Raw genomic sequence first — 19631 nt, forward strand, 5'->3', positions numbered from 1 at the left:
CCACGTCCCCACAGAACCTCCCGGACACCTCCACCAACGGAGTGATGTCTACCCTAAAACCCAGAGCTTGTCCCCAAAGAGCCATCCTTCCCGCTGCAGCCCATTCCCATCGCTGAGTGCTGGGAGCGGAGGCGGGAGCTGCGCCGGGCTGAGCACGGCAGCAGAGGTGAGCTCGGTAATTGTACACCTGCCTGTGTTTGTTCTCTGATGGCTCTTTGGGGACGCTCGCTTACATCACGTTCCAAAGAAAGGACAACAACACAAAACAAAAACAGATGCAAGTTAAACAAGTGGAAGGCCCGCTGGGGCTGCCGGGGAAGTTGGGCTCTGGTTTGTGCCCAAGGCGAATGTGCGCGGGCAGCTGCTCCGCACCCGTCCCCACGGCACTGCGACATGGGAGCAGAGCTCGGACCCGGGACCAACAGAGACCTAGCACAGGGACCTTCGCTCCCCCCACTTCCCTGCCCTGCCTGCCATGCTCTGTGCTTGCAGAGCCACGCATTAAACAGAAATATATATATATGTTTTTTTGCTTTGTGCTTTCAGGCCTTTGATCCCTCCAATTTATTTGTTCTTGTCTTTGTGGGCTTAACAGTCAAAGTGTATGATAATTCATTGCTTGTTAATCCAATTTGGCTCTATTTAGCTATTCCAGTTTAACATCAAATATAATATAAAATAATGTCCAGAAGAAACAGAAATGAGATCCGTGTCTATGAACCAGGTCTGAACTTTTGCCCGGTGAGGGCTGGCTGCTCTCTTTGCTAATTTATTTTCTTTCCGGCTTCGTCGAGCCAGTCCTTGCAGCTGAACCCCTCACCGCAGCCGGGGGCACAGCAGGGCGGGGGCTCCACGCCTTGGGGTGCAGCACAGCACCCTCAGGAGCTGTCTCCCGTGGGGGAGAAGGGACAGGCAGCCTCTGGCACAGGGAGACTCTCCGAGGGATGCTGCAGAGCTTGGGACTGCAAGCTGGATCACCAGGTCTGGGCAGTCTGGGGGGGACCAGCAGCTCCCTGGGGAGCCCAGCCCACCTGCAGCACCCACCTCTCAGGACTGGCTCCTCCTAGGTATCAGCACATGCCAGCCTGTGCCCAGCAGTGCCAGGCCAGACCCGCCCAGCCAGAGGCAGCCCAGGCCCAGTGGCCCCGCATCAGCTCAGGATCCGGCCCTCGGAGCAAGGAAGCCCCATGAGCAGGAAGATTTAGCACATCCCTTATGAGCCAGCAGCATTTCCAGACAGGCACGCTTGAACGGAGAATCCCTTTTTTATCTGCAGCAGACGCTCAATCACCCTCCCTCCCGCTGCCCGCCTCAGCCCTTCCCAGCACCGTTATTTATGTAAACTCCAGTGCCACCGTGCCCGCCGCTGCCTGAGCGCAGCAGACGCGGCAGCTCTTTGGGGGCACCGGCGGGGACGGCTGCTGGGGGCGTACAGTGAGGACATGGCACCAGCCTGACATCTCGGAGCCCGCAGCTCCCTGCTAGCAGGAGCCCACAGCCCTGGCCTTGAAGGGCATTTATTAAATCAGGAGCAACCCCAGCATCTACAGGGTCCCAGCAGGTTCTGGGTGAAAGCTGGTCCGGGGTGCCGCAAGGACAGTCATACCCCCGGGCAGCCATCAGCCCTGTTTCAGGTCTCAGCCCGTGTCCAGTCCCAGGGTCGAGGCTCCACGTCTCCTTGCTGCCAGACCCCCCGGCAAGCCCCACTGCAGCGTGGGCAGCCCCACAGCCACCAAACTCTGTCCTCTGCCTCCCACTGCTGCTGTTCAAGGGCAGCTCACCACAACCATTCCCCCCAAAACAGCATCAGCTCCTACCTGGGAGACAAGCCCATGGTGCTGGCATGGCTCTGGGTCCTCAGTGCAGGCAAGGGCACAGCTCGGGGACACTGCGACACAGCCCACTGCCCCACAGGCACCGGCACCAGTCTGCAGCACAGCTGGTCCCTAAGCAGGCTGCAAACCAGCCCAGACAGAGCAATGACTAGAAAGCCCCAGCCTCCCCTCCACAGCCTGGCTTTATCACCTCAACCCCTCCTTTCACCCACCTGCCCAACAACTCGCTAGTGAGGGTGCAGCCAGGGCTGGGGTCCTGCCGCTGGACTGATGCAGACCATTGCCCAGGGTCCCGGTGCCAGAGCTGACCCCAGGGCAGCCAGCCAGACCCCGCTGCATTGCCGGAGCTTTTACTGGGGGTTACAGCGGTGGGGGCTCATCCAGGCATGGTTAGCCCCAGCTGCCCCCCGCTCCTCGTGTGCCCCAGCCATGCGAGTGATGCTTGGGCATGCAGCTCAAGCATCTTCCCACCCCAGGGCAGGTGCTTCCCGTGTCACTGCTCTCACCCCAGTTCCACCTTAGTGTCACCTTGACTGTTAGTGTCACCTTGACTGGGCCATTGAACGAGCAGAGGTGTTAGGGAAGGGCCTTCACCCCTGCTAGCCACAAACCACCCGGATGCTCCGTGCGTAAGGCCGATCCATCAACAGACCATTAATTCAGAGGCAGTGGGTGCTCCTCGCCATCTCCCCACAGCCTCCAAAGTGCTCTCCTGAAAACGCAGGGAAAAGAAGTGTCTTGGTGGAACAGCAGTATGTGTTGGAGGCGTTTCCTGCCCACGCTTGCACCTCTCAAAGCTGTATTTCCCCTGTAAGTGAGGGGTAGCGGTGCCAAGGACTGGCACCGTGCCCGGTTTCATGGAGGCAAGCAGAAGGGCTCTGGCATGGCCAGAGCCACAACAGGGCTCAGAGCCTGCCCGCTCCAGTGGGTCACCCCTAGGGATGGTAATGACCCCTCCTCGGGGCTGGGAAAGCTCCGCCTGAGGTTTGCAGCCTCCGATTAGCCCTGGGAGAAGCGCCTGGGGAAAGGGCTGGTGGCACCCAGGAGACCATGCAGGCGCCCAGCCGTGCGCTGGCTTCTGCAGGACCAGCACCTGGAGCCCATCAAAGCAAACCCACTTAGGCGTATTTAACCAAACACTTACTTTCCATTTTATTCAATAATTGCTTTAATACTAAAATGCATTAGATGCTCAAAGCAGAGAAAAGAAAATAAAATCACATTTAGGTGGAAAACAAAGTTCTCATCAGATGAAAAAAAAACCCATGTGGCAGGTACACCATTTTGAAACAGAATCGTAATAATTTAATAAAGCTGCTTTATCATCTTCATAAAATAGACAGAATAGAATGGTGATTCTTTTTTTTTTTTTTCCTTTTTCCATTTTCTTGTTTACAATGATTCAATCACTGTGAAAATGTACAGAACATATATATCAGCATATACAACAATTTATTCTTCGTATACTCGGCAACGGAGACACCATGACGAGACGTACCGCGCTCAGTCCCGCGGCAGCCCTGCCTGCTGCTGGCAGGCGAGCGGCGCCGGTGCCGGCTCTTCCCGCTCCACGGTGCGAGACCCCCGGCTCGTACCTGCTGCCCGTCGAGGCTGCACGGAGGCGCGTGCTGCTGAAAACCAGTTTGCGTTGGGCGTGTTGGAAGATTATATCCCAGCTTAGATCAGCTGAACATCAGCTGAAGCCGACGGGAGATCCGTCTCGGCCGCGCTTGCAGCAGGGTCGGCTGGGCTTCTCCCCAACGGGAACCGCAACTCACAGGTTGGATCAGAGATTACCCATAGCTGCACGAGCAGCTGTAGCAACAAGATCATCGATTTTCCCCAATGACACACAAATGTGTTTCCATTCATAATTAGATTTTTGCCCCCCCCCCCCAAGAAGAATTTCAACATATTCATCAGACAGTGTGTTCTTTACAAAAGCAACTTGTTTCCTATTCGAAAAACAAATAAAAAAAATAAAAAAGGAATTCACTTCTGCACAACGTGTGATCCACAGGCCACCTCCAGCTTCACAACAAACAGGGAACGGCAACAACCTCAGCAGGATGGTGCTCGGGGGGGGCTGTTTTTCCAGCCGTCACGCCACTCATCATCCCCAGCCCTCCATCATCCCTCCCGGCACAGCCCGGCAGCCTCGAGGGTGGGAAAGGCCAGGGGCTTCCCAGGGAGCGGGGAAGGGTCCCTGGGCCAGCACACAGCGGGATCATCCCCTCCGGACCCCAGCCCTGGGGCTGCTCCAGATTAGGGTCCTCCACATGCTCGGGGGAGAATCGTAGGCGGTTGCTGCTCCCGGGATAAACAGGGGAGCGGAGCAAGTTTGCCTGGAGGAAACCAACAGATCCCAGCGATTTTTCCAAAATCAAATCTGAGGACACGTTTAAGTTATTAAAAAGCACAATAATTACATCTGGAACCACCCTAAACCCACCCACTCCCACCTACCCACCCTGCAGCCTTGAACACTTTTGCATGGCCAGTTTTATCACAATTAGGAAAAAACCAAGACGGACGGCGGTTTGCCCAGGAGCCCTGAACTCATCTCGAGTGACAGAGAGGGACAGTGACAGGAGCAGCAAAATATTCCGGAGTGGGACGAGGCGGCAGAGCCGGGGCCGCTCTCCGGCCCTCCCCTCGGCCCCGCGCAGCCAGGACGTGCCGGGGAAAGGCCCCTCGCTCGGCATCCCCGGCCGCAGCCCGGGTCAGCCCACAAAACTGGTGTTTAAACGATTTTCTTGGAGGCATAAGGGTTTACTGACCTCTTTAATGCCCCCTTTTAATACAGAATTATTTCACATTCCTTCTCGGCTGTGCTTTTATTCAGAGTGGCAAGGAACGTTTCCTCTGGGTAAATTAGAGAAATGTTTCTTTTTTCTTTTTTTTTTTTCTTTTTTTTTTTCTTCCTTTTCAGTTAGCATCTATTTTTCATCCAAAACGCTGGGCTGGTGGTGGCAGCTCCGCAGGCAGAGGGCAACGCTCAGCAGAAATTAAGGGCTGGCACTTTGTGGGTGGCTGGGAATGGTGATGGGGGTGCCCAGGGCCGGGCAGGGGGACACCCACCCTCCCCATCCTTGCGATGGGAACAGGGGGAGCTGGGTCCCATCCTGCCGGAGGTGGCGGGCAGACAATGGGGCAACGTGGGGCCGTTGCCCTGCGAAGCCAAGACGATCTGGCAGATGGGGCATCGCAGGCTCTGTCACTCAGCAAACACATACGAGAAGCTTTCCCCCAAAAAACACCCTCCCGAGCTGACAAAAACAGGTAACATCAGAATAAACCCAGCCTAACAGTTACAGAAAATCCAGTTACTCCAACAGCCCCAAGCCAGTCTCTTTCTTCTTTGCTTGTGTTTATATTATAATACACACATTTGGGGAAAAATAAAAAACAGAAGTAAATGACAGCAGTAATGGTAACACAGGCAGGAAACAATGCTGGAACAGAACTAACATATCCCTGAAAAATGGGCTCAAACTCCAGAAGAGGGGGGGAAAATCCCCAGTTCACTTTCCGGAGGGATGCAGGACATGACGTTAACGCATGTGATGGGAGCTGAATGAGGTAGTCATCAACACCAGCAAGGGAAGCACCACAAATTTCATTTTTTATTGGTTCTTTCCCAATTCCTGGCCCCAGCAAGTGGCAGGGGGGACAGACTTACTGTGGACCTGTCTCGGGCCAGCTACAACTTCAGGCAGGATCAATTTGCCCTGAAAAAACAAATGGCTGGAGCTTAATTTTATTTTGAGGATAATAATGACTGGAGCTTGTTTTCTTGTTGACATTTTTAATTTAAATAAATCAAAGCAACAAATATCTTATCATGATATGTAGACCTAGAAAGACTATTTCTCTAGAAACCACTAATTTCAACTTGCTGGTACAGCAAACATTGGCAAGAGCTATATATTTCCCTTCCATAATCAATTTTAAATTCTAGGAAACATTATTTAGGGTAGGAAAATCTGTCCGGTGAAGGGTTAATAGTTATAACACACTAACTGAAATCCTCCTACCTTACTCATACCTCACTGAGGAATTATCACTGCAAGAGAGCAGAGGGCTGTGAAGCCCCTTCCCTCTCTCCCTTCTACAAAATGGCTATTAAAGTAGCTCAATTTTTCAATCAATTTTATATGAGTAAATTTGTACCCACACAAAAAAAAGTCCTTAATTATGAGAAAAAATAATGAATTGCTTTAATTTTTCTCCATTAAGAAGGCACATAAATTGAATTAGTAGCGTTGTTACGTATCACCTGTCTGCCCCTAAATTAACATCACTATTGCTCATTCCGTACTTCTTTACGATGCAGGGATAGAAAGAAATCACAACAGTCTAAAGTCCATGCCATGGTGACATACACACACACATACTTGGCATAATCACGGTTGGGAAATGCTGACGTGGAAGTGTGTGTCTAATTGAGAAGGTAATTTAGATCTCTTAAATAATTCCATCACTTTGACTTGGAAATGATTGGCGACTGGGGATATCTAAATCTGGGAACTGGAAAAAAACCACAACCTAACCAACTTCTGGAAAAACTTTCCATGCATTGCCTTGAATTTATGCAAAAGAAACGGATAAGGGAAAAAAATTCAGCTCAGTGCATCCAACAGTCGCAATACAGGCAGAGTTTTCTCCCAGTTTTCCTGCAATGCCCTGTCACTGCCCTGCGAGAGCTGGGCGAGGCTGTGGGCGACGGGGGGTCCTGGAAGAAGAGCTTGCTCCACCGGGTCTGAAAACTGCAAGCTCCCCAAGATTTAAGCACGATGATTGTGATTTTTTGTATTTTTTTTTTTTTTAAGCTTGAAAGCCTTTTGCCATCACTAGACGTACAGTAATTTGCAATATCAAATACAATAATAGTACAGATAAGCATGTGACAGCAAAAGGATTCATAAACGCAGGGGTGTCCATAGCAAAACAGCAACATCTCAAAATACAAACCACCTCGTGTTGGGCGAATATTAAAACTCACCCGACTGTCATCTTGAGCAGTCGCACACGAGCAACGGCCGCTATTTTGTCTAGACTACAAAACCGCCGGGGTGATTACTAAAGGTGTCCGAATAAGGAATTTGACATTCAGTTCTTTCCAGGAACGGAAACTGATCTTTGTTTTGAAATATAAAAATATATAAACTCCGAGGAGGGGATGCCCTGTGCTCCTGAGGACCGGGGTGGGGGGTCTCACCTCTGCCCCCTGCCATCCACCACCTCCCCGCAAAAGCAAACCACCAGCTACTTTGCTCCGGCTGCACACCCCTGCCCGCCCCTTGAGACAAGTGGGATTGTCACATTAACGATAGCTTCATTTATAAACAATACATTTAGGGAAAGCTTTTAAATACAGCAATCTGTGAACCATTGGTAAGCGATAAAAACAATCTGCGCTGGGAGTCGTGCGGTCCCTCATCCTCCTCCTCCTCTCGCCAGGTGCCGCTCAGAGGACGATGTCTTTTAGTCTCCGGGCGCCGGGCGAGTCCTTTTCCCGGCGTTCCTGCAGCAGCGGGTTGCCCTCCTGCCCGCCGCCCTCGCTGTCCGCTCCCCGGGGCTCGGCCTCCGTTGGCCGGGAAGGGCCACTGTTCCCAAAGGGCTCCCGTTCCCGGTTGCCGGCGCAGTGCCCGGCGCCGTACGGTGCAGCTGTCTTGCCGGACAACGGGCTCTTCAGGTGGAGGGGCGAGGTGACGGGGCTGACGGCCTCGCAGCCGTTGCCCGCCTCGCGGACGGCACCGCTCACCTTGGGGCTGCCGGCGGCCGGGTCCACCGTTCTTTTGCCTTTGGGGTTGGCGAGCCGCTCGTCGACGAGGGGCTCGCCGCCCTCCTTGCCGAAGGTGGCGAAGGTCCTTTTTGTGCTGCAGTCTGCGTAAGGCTCCGCGTCCACTGCTGTTGCCTCGATGGAGAGGGCGATGACGTTCCTGCCGTGCTCGGGGGACTTGGCGCGGCTGGGGACGGCACCGCGGGGCATCCAGCACCTGTCCGAGTGGCCCAGGATGCGGCACTCCTCCCTGCAATGAAATCCTTCGCTCTGATCTGCGTGGAGAAAACACAAGGGATGGTGAAGGGCAGGTGCCCGCCGCACCCCCCAGCCTGCCCGGGGCAGGGGACCCCCGCCGAGCCCAGCACTGCCCATCTCTCCCACCCCAGCAGCAATCCTGCCCCGAATAGCAATCGTTTTTTAAGGCAAGGCTCGGAAGAGGGATTTTATTTATTTTTTACTGTTACTCTCTGCTGCTCTAAAGACCGGAGCTCCATTTCCAACAGGTTGTGTGTCATCTGCTGCCGCCAGACCTGCAGCCTGGGGAAGGGAGTCCCGGCTGCGAGTCCAGCACAGCGCCTCTGTCCCACGTCAGCACTTTCTGGGTTTAGGAACCAGCGCTAAAAGCCACCGCATTTTAGGCTTGGCTTGACGTGACATTTAAGCCTGGCTTTCTGCAGAAGGCGGGGAGGGAGGAGGGAGTTTTCTTTTTTCCTTGCAATGTATACGCCTGTTTTGTCTTTTTGCTTAATCCCCACTGACCTCCCACACATTGGAGGCTTTATAAATCTCCACAACTGCCCACTCCACTGAAGATTAAATGTGTCATTCCCAGCGTTGGGGCTTTATTCATACGAGAGCAATAAAGATCCCTCCTCTCGACTCAGGGCTGTCCCGACACCACTTTACAAGGCTGAAATATTGGAGCAGTGGTTTAACACTTTCCAAGGACCTTCCCTGCCCAGGTCCGAGCACTCCCAGGTGGGTGCAAACCCTCACGTCCGCTGCTCGCATGCATCCCCGTACTGCCAGCTGACCCCAAGGGATGGCACGGCCTCACCCCCCAGCACGGACGGACGAAGTGGGGCCCAGGGAAGCAGCCGGGCTCAGCCAAGGGCAACGCCGAAAAGCAGATCCAGGAGTCTTGGCTTTGCCGGCCTTTGCTGAGCATCTGACCGTGGCTCCCACCAAACACTGCAGGCTCACGGCTGCTTTTTGGTCTCGACTTTTCCTTCCTTTGACACAAACATGGAATTGCAGCTCAGAAAGCACAACCTTTCGCTACACAAATACGCAGCTCCATCCTGTTGTAACCTACACACACGCGAAGCGGCGTTGAGCATTAACGCCATTACCCGCGCAGGACCATGCTCCGTCGGTGCCGGTTTGACGGATCAAAGCCTGCGAAGGTGCAGACTCAGCCTGGGTTTGCTCCCCCTCCATCTGCAGACCGTTCATTTTGATGCTTCGTACATCTGTGTGCATAACCTCCGCTCCTCAGACACATTGGTATTTCCACCACATTCGAGCACTAGGGCGGCTGATAAAAATTCCCAGCACATAACACAATGCACCAAAATATGAGCAGCTTAACACTTACAGAGAATAAACGAGTAAAAGGCAGACCTCAAAAAAGAAAGAAAAAAAAAGAGGGTTTGGGTTTTTTTTAAAGGAGAAGCAGCCAATTAATTGAAAAATCTATGGGTAAAATATTACCTTTTTCTCCACATCTATTACCTTTTTCTCTACATCAGTGCAGCTACCCAGTGGTGCGGAGCGCGGTGCCGGGTGGCTGTGTAGGAGGTCTGGGCTTTACAGCAGTTTGGGAGAAGGATGCTCTGAGCCCGACATGCAGAACAACCTGCACTGAGATCTAAAAGCCCGTGCTCCTCGACTTTGATTCCATTACTTTCAAGTACTTGAGCAAAATAAAAAAAAAAAAAAAAGAGAAAAATTGCCCAGAAAGTGTTGCTGTCTGTCTATTTATCCACAGCTTAACTTGAAAAGGGTGCTACAGGCGTACAAAGTTGTGTAGTCTGGCTGTGATAGCAGAGGACTTGGTGATGGCTGGAGGGGCTACAGAAATATCTTGGGTTCTCATCCCCGATGAGACACTGATTTATTGTGCCGGGTGACCTTGGGCACGTTGCTGGAGCACACATCCCTTCAGTCGCTCCGTGAACATGAAAGGCCGGATCCGGACAGGCACTGAGCTGGCTGGTCCAGTGTGGGGAGGCACAGGGGGAGCTGCCGCTCCTTGCCTTCCCCACGCAGCCCCACATCCGTGGGACCACCGCAGCCGAGGCAAACCGCGCTCCGCATGGAGCATGGGCAGGTTTGTTTTGCCTCAACTCATTTATTCCACAGTGGCACATTTGACAGCTAAAAAACAAATGGAGGACTTCACCGACTACTGCTCTGCAGGTGGATATTCCTCAAACCCTAGAAGGGGACCCGTGCTTTAAGAGCAGTTTTATTAAAGACTGCTGGCGTGGTGCCTATCTGCTGGGAGATGATCTGCTTTGGACACCAAGATGCTCGTCTGCAAGTCGCGCCAGTGGCAGCTGAAATGGAGGCAGAAGAGGAAATAAAAAGCATTACATTAAATTATACCGTTTCAACCTTTTATTTTATGAAGGGAACATAACAAGTACAAAGGATGCCAGGTCGACAGGCAGAGAGACAGGAGTCTGCAGTCTCCATCCGTAGACCTGAAGACAACAGGTAGCTCCACAGCATGTTCTGCCTCCCTGCTCCTGTCCTCATCACCTGTCTCAGCTTTGGTCTGCAGATACCATGTCATAGAACCATAGAATGGTTAGAGTTGGAAGAGACCTCAAAGATCATCTAGTTCCAACCCCCCTGCCATGGGCAGGGAAACCCTCCACTACACCAGGTTGCTCAAAGCCTCATCCAGCCTGGCCTTGAACACTTCCAGGGATGGGGCATCCACAACATCTCTGGGCAACCTGTTCCAGTGCCTCACCACCCTCAATGTAAAAAATTTCTTCCTATCTAATCTAAATCTCCTCTCTTTCAGTTTAAAGCCATTGCCCCTTGTCCTATCACTACACACCCTTGTAAAAAGTCCCTCTCCAGCTTTCCTGTAGGCCCCCTTTAAGTACTGGAAGGCTGCCATAAGATCACCCCGGAGCCTTCTCTTCTCCAGGCTGAACAGCCCCAACTCTCTCAGCCTGTCTTCATAGCAGAGGTGTTCCAGCTCTCGGATCATCTTTGTGGCCTCCTCTGGACCCGCTCCAGCAGCTCCATGTCCTTCTTGTGCTGGGGACTTCAGAGCTGAACACAGTATTCCAGGTGGAGTCTCACAAGAGCAGAGGGGCAGAATCACCTCCCTTGAGGTGATTTAAAAAGCTCCCTTGGCTTGTCCTGCAGCCAGAAACCATCCTGCTCTGGGGAATGCAGAATCATAGAAGGGTTTGAGTTGGAAGAGACCTTAAAGATCACCTAGTTCCAACCCCTCTGTCATGGGCAGGGACACGTTCCACTACATCAGGTTGCTCAAAGCCTCATCCAACCTGGCCTTGAACACTTCCAGGGATGGGCCTCTACAGCTTCTCTGGGTAACCTGTTCTAATGTCTCACCACTCACCAGAGTGAAGAATATCTTTTTTATATCTAATCGAAATCTCCCCTCTTTCAGTTTAAAGCCATTGCCCCTTGTCCTATCACTACACTCCCTGATAAATAGTTCTTCTCCAGCTTTCTTGTTGCCCCCCTTTAAGTACTAGAAGGCTGCTAGAAGGTCTCCCCGGAACCTTCCCTTCTCCAAGCAGACTGGAGTGTCTGGGCTGCCCAGACCAGCCCTGATCTGGCAGCAGACCCAGAGACCAGCACAAAGCCCTGAGCAGCAGCCGCTTCTCCATGGCAGAATGAGGACCTTCAGCTACTCACCCACCACTGTCTTAACCCTGTACTTCACACAAAATACTGTTTTGGGAACACTATGGCCCAGGGAACACTATGGCCTAAAGAAAGGGAACACTGTGGCCCAAGGAAGGGGAACACCATAGCCTGGGGCTGCACAAGCTGCTCTGATCTGGGCTGGGCTTTGTAACGAGCCGAGCACATGGCCGGCACGCTGCGGGGAGAGTCCCATTGCCAATGAGGCTGTGGGGACACCTGTGCCACACGCAGGCTGTCCGGAGAGATGCTCAACAGCTTGCCCGAGCACGGGTGCCATGCACAGGTGACGGACGTGCAGAGCGGGGCACAGGTCCCGCAGCAGTGACATCCATTTTTCAGCCGGTCTGCCTTCACCCAGCGCAAATCCAGACCTTTGTTTCAGAGCACCCTAGGGCAGGGGGGCTTTTAAAACGTTCCCCAGGTACAAAACGTCCTGGCGGAAGCCTCGTCATCAAGAGGTGAGCGCTTATCCTGACATCAGGCTTGGCAGAAAAAAAGTGTCATTGCTGAACATAAGCCCTCACATAGCAAACACGAAATAAACCAAAACCAACAGCCACCTCTGGCATGAACATGCTCCTCAACAAGAATGGCAAAACCCATGTTGAGCTCCAGATTTCAAACCTTCTCTATTTGCACCATGGGGGACCAGCACAAAAGCAACTAATAAGGATCCCCAGTGCTGCCTGCGGGGTCTGAGCTAGGCAGCCAGCTGCCAAAAAAACAGGAGCTGCAGGAAGACCTGGTGGGAGAGACACCGACACCCACGGCTCCTCCACAGGCAGATGCACAGCCCGTGTCACCGGCACAGAATGGGAGCCGGGGACAACGGCACGGTGACGCAAGAAGCAGGGAGGTGACATGAAACACTGGGTTGCCCTAATTCCCGGGGCTGAGTGCCCTGATGCCTGCCTGGTCGAGACCCTCAGCACTTCCCAGTCCCACCAGGAAAGCTCTTGGCCAGAAGAGCAGGGAGATGGGATGGACAGCCAAGAGCCGGGAACAGAGAGGAGCCCAGGAGGAGCTGGCAGAGGACATGGGGTGGGCACTGGAGCAACAGAGCCTCCAGCTCCCCCCTGCACAGGGCCTCTTCTCGTTAAAAGGACGGACTAACGAACGTCCAGGGTGTGGAAGTGCTTTCATTCTCCTATTCAAAGCCAGCGTACCTGCGGCAGAGCAACACGAAGGCGGTGTGCGAGGCGCCCGTTCGGCTCTCGGAGCAATTGAATTATCTCCAGCGGCATCACAGCGCTGGCCAAAGAGACAAAGTTAAATCGTAGCAAGGTGCAAGTGCCTGGGAATGTAATATTCCTGATAAATGGCCAGATGACATGTGCTGTTATACAATCTAAGGTGCAATTTGGGCGATGACAATAGTCCCTGGAGTTTCCATTTTCAAACAGCCGCTCAGTTCAATCCAATCCATGTCAGAGCAGCTTTGCCGAGGTGAGTAAGTAGAGCTCATTTGTGCTATTACACGGGGAGCAAGGAAAAGGAGCGGAAGAGTCGCTTGAAAATGAAAAATAAGGAAAAAAAAGAGCGACTGGAAGAATCGCAGCCCGACTGGGACGTGCACAGGGAAAGGGGTGCATGGGGGAGCAGCATGGTGAGCGGCCCCAGCCCAAAGCCCCCAGCTCCGTGGCAGTGCAGGACACACGTGCCCATAGCTGGGCTGGTTCCGTGGGTGCCCCGTGCCGGAGCCCGGCTTTATCGCCACATTCCGGTGTTTCTTCAGCAACCGTACGATTATACTGTAATCACGATGACACTGCTCCTGGGTACAGCAAACAGCACGATCATTAAAAAATTCATTTCAAAATCTTCCTGGAAGCTAATAAATTTTACAGCAGTTTCAATCCTTTCTCATTGCAACAAAGAAAAGCTTAGTTCCAGACAAATTAAAAGTAAATTGATTGCCTTAGGGGAATCTATTCAAATATCACTTTTCCACGTTAGAAATCTCTTCCCGAAACAAGAAGAGGAAAGCCAGGGAGAACCAGCATGAGAACGATATGGAAAAGCAAATCATTAAATCTCAGTTCATGAAACTAAGGGGAGGGGGGGAGGAGAGGCGGAATCAAACTTAAAATAAAATGCAAATGTCTCACTGGGGTGCGGGCCTAGCGTTTGTGACGGAATTTATGAATAATAAATATGAATAAATAGTAAACACGAAGGGATCAAACACTGCTGTTGATGTTTACTCATGGTTAGCCATCTTTCATGGACAATGCGCAACTGCATTATTTAACGCTCCTCTTCCAGCTACTTTGGGGTTTCTCTTCAACTCCGCCACCTTAATTTTCCAGCACCCAGCACCCTCGGCACACCGGCGGAGCCCACCTCCCCTCAAGCCCACTCCCAGACGTTCCCAGCTCGGGAGCAGCGACCCACCACATTACACTCCAGATAAAATAATAAGCTCCAACAAAATACAAACAGTCCCCAGCCGTGGTTCATCATCTGCTTATAAATTAAGACTCTGCACCTCTCCCTTATCTCCTGTAATAGCATAATATCAGGAAAGAAGAGGTGGGGAATAGTGTATTATGTTTTTGACCTATGGGCTGTTACAGAGCCTTCTTCGCCTTTCCTAATAAGAAACCTCCAGCCTATGCAGAAATGTAATCCTGGCGTGGCTTCCCCTGCACAATGCTCAGAGGATACTAATAACCAGGGACAGTGACAAATGCTTTTTACCGCAACGAGGAGCCTTTCTTTTCCTCTCTTTCGCCATTGTTCGGGATTTACGCAAGCTAAAAAAAATGCTGTATTTTTAATCCTGGATTGTCTGTCCCGACACAGGAGGTCAACGGCGCTTGGACGAAGCAAATGCCTGCGAGGAATTATTTTAACGAAACAAGGGATGCGAATTAGATTAATTTATCAGGCGACTGCTGATAAGGACCCACGGCTGAATGCAGCTCACGGGCAGTGCTTCTGTAATGGTCAACGGAGAGATGGGATGGGACTCGCTCCCAGCTGCTGCAGACACACACAGCTGCCAAGAAGTGCCAAAGACCCACACTGATTTACACCAGCTGGATGGTTGGCCCATTCATCCCTTCCCCTGCTCTATTAATGACACCTTTTCTTCACCGGAATGGTCCCTGTACCACAAACTAGCCCACCGGCACATCTGGGGTGCCCAGCTAGCGACGCACCAAAGCCTAAGGAGGGATTTGATGGAAAAGATTTTCTCTGGAAAAACGTCTTCCCAGGCATGCTGAAGCCTTTGGGATGAGAAGGTAGCTGTGGGAAGGATGGTGGTCACCCAGGGCAAGAGGAGCTGGTTTTGGGGCACGCTGTGCATTACAGCAGAGCCAGACCCAGAAGGTATTATGGGCTGGGATGCAATTTAAGGCTGGTTGCCCCCCTTTACCTGGGACTGCAGGCCCATCCCCACCTCATTCACATGGCAAAATTAATTCCCCTTCAGAGGGCCGGTGGAACACACCATTTAAACACCAATTAATCCTTTTCTGAGGACTTAAGTGGTCCGTAGAGCTGGTGCCGGCCCCTCAGCGGTGGGGATTTCACCTCCAAAGCTCAGCACTCACGCCTCGATACAGGGCATATTAGCATCCTAACTGATGTTGGGATGCAGGATCCAGTCCTCGGAGAGGAGAGCACTCCGGGATCCAACAGACCTTTTCCATCACAAGCCATTACGGCTCCGTAATTCATAGGCACAGCTCCCATTAATGCTAATGGCAGTTACTGTGCTGCCTGCACGAGTGCAGAATACAACCCTTTGACTTCATTACTGGAATTCAATTTCATTAACACTGGATACAGAGGGATTGTCCTAAATACACTCTTTCTTACATTTTTTTCATGTTAATGTAACCATTTGAGTATATTATACCCTGCAGAGATGGAAACATTTCTAGTCTGTTTAAACACATTTCCCACAATTGGGAGCAAAACTTTGTCTCCGTTTATGTCTTTGACACCAGCTGCCTTCCATTTAATGGGACTTTAGTCACTAAAGCAAATTAATCCAAAGGTTACTTTTCGCCGCTATTGTCAAATCCGAAGCGGAGAAATTCACATATTCTGTCGGGGTAACGTGGGACCAGCCAGGCAGTCACATTCCAACGGCAGCAATTAATTGAATTATTACCCTATCCCATTCAAAACTAGGCGCTGCTCAGAAAAGAGCTGCTCGGCGATGCTGATAAAAATGCAGCCAAACAGAAATAACAGTTGGGGGAGATAAGATGCAATTCCCAGCTGCTTGTACTGGGCCAGCTCCTGGACCAGCGCCTGTCGGAGCAGCATCCCTGCCCCGGCTGCCGCTGTACCAATATACAACCTTTGGGAGGGTCACGGTGAACGCGTCACTGCAGCCTTCTCCGGCACCTCTCTTGGCCAGGATGAAGCGGAACAACCCGTCCCCATCCTCGTCCTCTCCGTGCAGAGACACGGAGGCCAGAGTGGTGGCAGGAGTGGGGATGCAGGTGAGACCCCTGCTTGCTCCCTCCTCCTGTGCACCCGCCAGCGTGGCTCTCCCACCCCTGCGAGGCTTCCGGTGCCTCCGCTCCACAAGTGAGAAATAAAGGAGCTGAGGTTATAAACGCTGATACATAATTTACTCCTATTATCAAGATTAAACACATCTTTGCATGCTTAGCATAAAACAACTGCCTTTCCCCAGATTTCTCAAGGACATGCATAAACTTCATTATTATCTAAATAATCAAAAGAGTATTTCAATAGAATATTTAACTGTCTGCCTACTGGAAACTCACAGCCTTAATCCAACACTGATCCTCTGTTGTCCTTCATGTAAATATTGTTGGGACGTCAGCCAAAGCCTAGGGAAGTGAGCTTCATCTTGGTGGATGGGAATCTCTCGTGTCAGATACAGTCAGCCTGACTAATGAGACCTACAGCTTGCCAAAACCTACAGCCTCGCTGTCTGTTCCAGCCATTGAATGCGTTCAGAAACCCAGTGGCACCAGCCCAGCAGTCTACAGATCCCAATCAACTATCAATAGCTTAAGTGTAAGTGATTGTGTATGAAGTATGAGCCAAATGTGTTTCCTTTTTCAGTTTTAGGACCTCCAGTATTGTTATTGCACCAGTAATGCTTGCACGGAATTAATCATAGACGTACCCACAAGGCAAAACATTATGAGAAGCTCTTTGTACTTTCTAAAAGTGCGCAGCTCTGAAGAACGGAGGGAGCTGGAAGGCTTCCCAGCACGGTGGGGCGTTCCCCACCATCGAGAGATAGCTAGGGAATTTTTCCCTTTTTTGTTCTATTAAACCAAAAGCATTGGTTGCTGGCCATCTCTCATCATGACATTGACCTCTCGTTCCTCCACCCTGGAGCCCAGCGTTATCTCCTCTCTGGTGTTCTACTTAACTCTTTTTTGGATGAACACAAGGCTTCTCCATGCTGGTGAATCCTCTCCTCTGAAGCACAGAGATGTCCCACAATGAGATAATGGCCCAGGGTGGCATCAGAAGATCCCACAGAGGACTGGGATGGCCACGGGGACAGGTCTGCAAAAGCTGCTCCGTGTTGACCAGCACCCAACAGAGCCCACAGTCTGATCCGCTCCTGTTCCTCTCTGCCCTGGCCACAGATCTACACGGAGAGCTCAAATGATGCTCCATCTCCATGCCAACGAGGGATAACAGTGATGCCAGGGGAACACCAGCCGTGGGTTAGACAGGCCCCATGGCCACCAGAAGAGATCATGGCATTGCCAAAGCCTAGGAATCTGGCCCGTTCAATTCAGCCAAAACTTTGTTCTGGCCATTGTTTACCTTCATTAGTTAATAGGGTGATCATAGTGTATAAATATGCATATAAAATTACTATAAGGTCAAGAGTGAAATCTAAAAACACATTATAAGCTTAGGGAAACTCCATTACCTGCGAGTCATGGACAAGCTCAATTTCCAGCAATGCATTCCGTCCTGTCCCATCCCATCCCATCCCATCCCATCCCATCCCATCCCATCCCATCCCATCCCATCCCATCCCATCCCATCCCATCCCATCCCATCCCATCCCACCCCACCGGCCCCACAGCTGTCAGGGCGAGATGGAGAACGAGCCCTCAAGTTTGCCTGAGGCTATAAACCGAAGAGCTGCAAGGAGACGGCTGAGCAACGGGAATGGAAAACAACTGTATTCTCATGAGCTGTGTAAGTTCTGCAAGGAAAGCAGTCGGCTCCACAGCTCCAGCCCTCCCAGCCAAGCTGATGCCAACCCCCTGATGCCCAGGCACTGATGCTGAGTGTGACATAGGGGGTCTGCCCACTGCCCAGGGGTCCTGCCATGTGCTCCCTTCCTGTGGCTCCATCGCAGAGGGCAGGAGGCTCCTGCTGCCCGAGGTGGGCTCTCCAGTGCTGCTGGAGCATGGCAGACTTCTGGGCCAACCTCTGCCTGCCCAGCCTCTGGTGATTTCCGATTTCTCCGAGGCGTTTCTGCAGCGCTGCCCCGAGGTCAGGCTGGATTGTGTTGGCTCCCGGCCCCGGTTCACAGAGCTGTCAGCTAAACTGCACCGCGGCATCGTTACTCCTGGTGATGGTGTGACAGACAGACGGAGCCCAGCTGGATTTTCAAAACCCAAGCACTTTGCAACACTGACAGGCAAGGAAAAAACCACCACCATCCCACAACCCTCTTAGTCTAAGCAGGTTTTATCCGGAAATACCCAACGTGATAGGTGTAAGACCCCACAAAGTCATTCCTCCTGAACCACTGTTCTGACCAAACCTTTTAACCGTCACTGGGAAATAAAGAGCGACAGGTACCGGCCCCAGCCTGCGACACCTGATGAGTCTCGTCCCCACTGCATCCTTAATGCGGCCTTTCTCCAAAGGGATAAAGCAAGGCTGAACTGACTGATATAACTCGGTGCTTTCAGACAGAGTTAGCGTGAGGAGAAGAGTCACGCTCACGACGTCGGAGTTCACCGCAGGGCTGCGGCAGCTGCAAAGGTGCAGCCGGTACCGGGGCCGAGCCACCGGCCAGGTGCCTGCTTCCGCGGCAGGAGCACAGGAGGCATCGTAAGTGGGTAGGTTTAACCCAAACGTGTCCTTCTGCGGTGGGGAATCAGCCTGATTTCCCTCCACCCTGGGCGCAAAAAGGGGGATGCGGTGGGAAGGGAGGCAGCGAGGTCCTGCGGTAATTCTGCTGGAGCCTCTCCACCGGGATCCACCCTCACTGTCTGCGGCACACGGATGTAATGCTGCCTCTTTGCCACTGCACGCTCGCCTCGTCGCTAAAACACTTACACATGCAGCATGCATTAGAATTAAAAAACCATTAAACCTCGGAAAGGAAAAACTTTGACAGGATGCGTAATATACTAAGTATAATTAATTAAATTGGATGAGGCACTGGGGGACGAGAGAAGAGTGGATGGAGACTGCTCTTGGAAAAGGGATGGTAATGCACTAATGTTCAGTATGTGCCATTAAGGAAGAAACAGCCTTGGAAGAGGCGAGGATGAGCGACCGGGGCTTTGAGAGGCGGCACCAGCCAGTTGGGCACCTCGGATGCATAGCAAAGAAGGTGATAGCACGGAAACGTGGCCAATTAGAGCTCTGAAAAAATGACAATGAAGGTGGAAAAGGCACCCGAGAGATGGAAGAGCAAAAACAGCACCCAGGTCGCTAAGCAGCAATACCCTACCAGTGACAGCCTCCTCCAGAGAGTATCTCACAACGCCCCGCAAGGGCTCGGGGCGATGGACCACCTTCACTGCCCAGCACCAGGTTCTTGGGGCCAGCACGGGCATCAGGGGGAGGTGAGAGGAGATTCATCCTGGAAACCATCTGGCTCTCCAGATGAGGTTATTCTTCAGTTATTTGTACCCCCGGCGTGGTTCCCTGGCATGGGGAGCACCTCGGTGCATCCAGCCCCCTCGGTGGGTGATGGCAGCGGCTGAGCTGGGGTGGGAAGCAGCAACCAAAGCCAGGGCCAGGGAGGGAGCACCGAAGGCGGCCCCAGTCCGACACAGCAGGCACGACGTGATGAGACAGCCCCAGCCCGGCTGTTCAGCAGGACGAAGTTTTAACAGGCTTAAGAACAGCATCAGCACTGATCATTAGGCAATTAC

The 19631-nt window shown here is 52.2% G+C and overlaps 1 protein-coding gene across 1 annotated transcript in view; it reads right to left on the reverse strand.

The window, feature by feature from the left end:
• Positions 1-7305: 7305 nt before the first annotated feature.
• PCDH19 (protocadherin 19) overlaps positions 7306-19631 on the reverse strand; it is a 55600-nt gene continuing 43274 nt past the window's right edge. The window contains exon 5 of the mRNA XM_086619777.1: positions 7306-7895. Coding sequence (XP_086475903.1) covers positions 7306-7895 — 590 coding nt within the window. The remainder of the gene's footprint in view (positions 7896-19631) is intronic.

Source organism: Tauraco erythrolophus, chromosome 13, assembly GCF_009769465.1.
Source record: "Tauraco erythrolophus isolate bTauEry1 chromosome 13, bTauEry1.pri, whole genome shotgun sequence".
In the NCBI taxonomy this organism is placed as follows: domain Eukaryota; kingdom Metazoa; phylum Chordata; class Aves; order Musophagiformes; family Musophagidae; genus Tauraco; species Tauraco erythrolophus.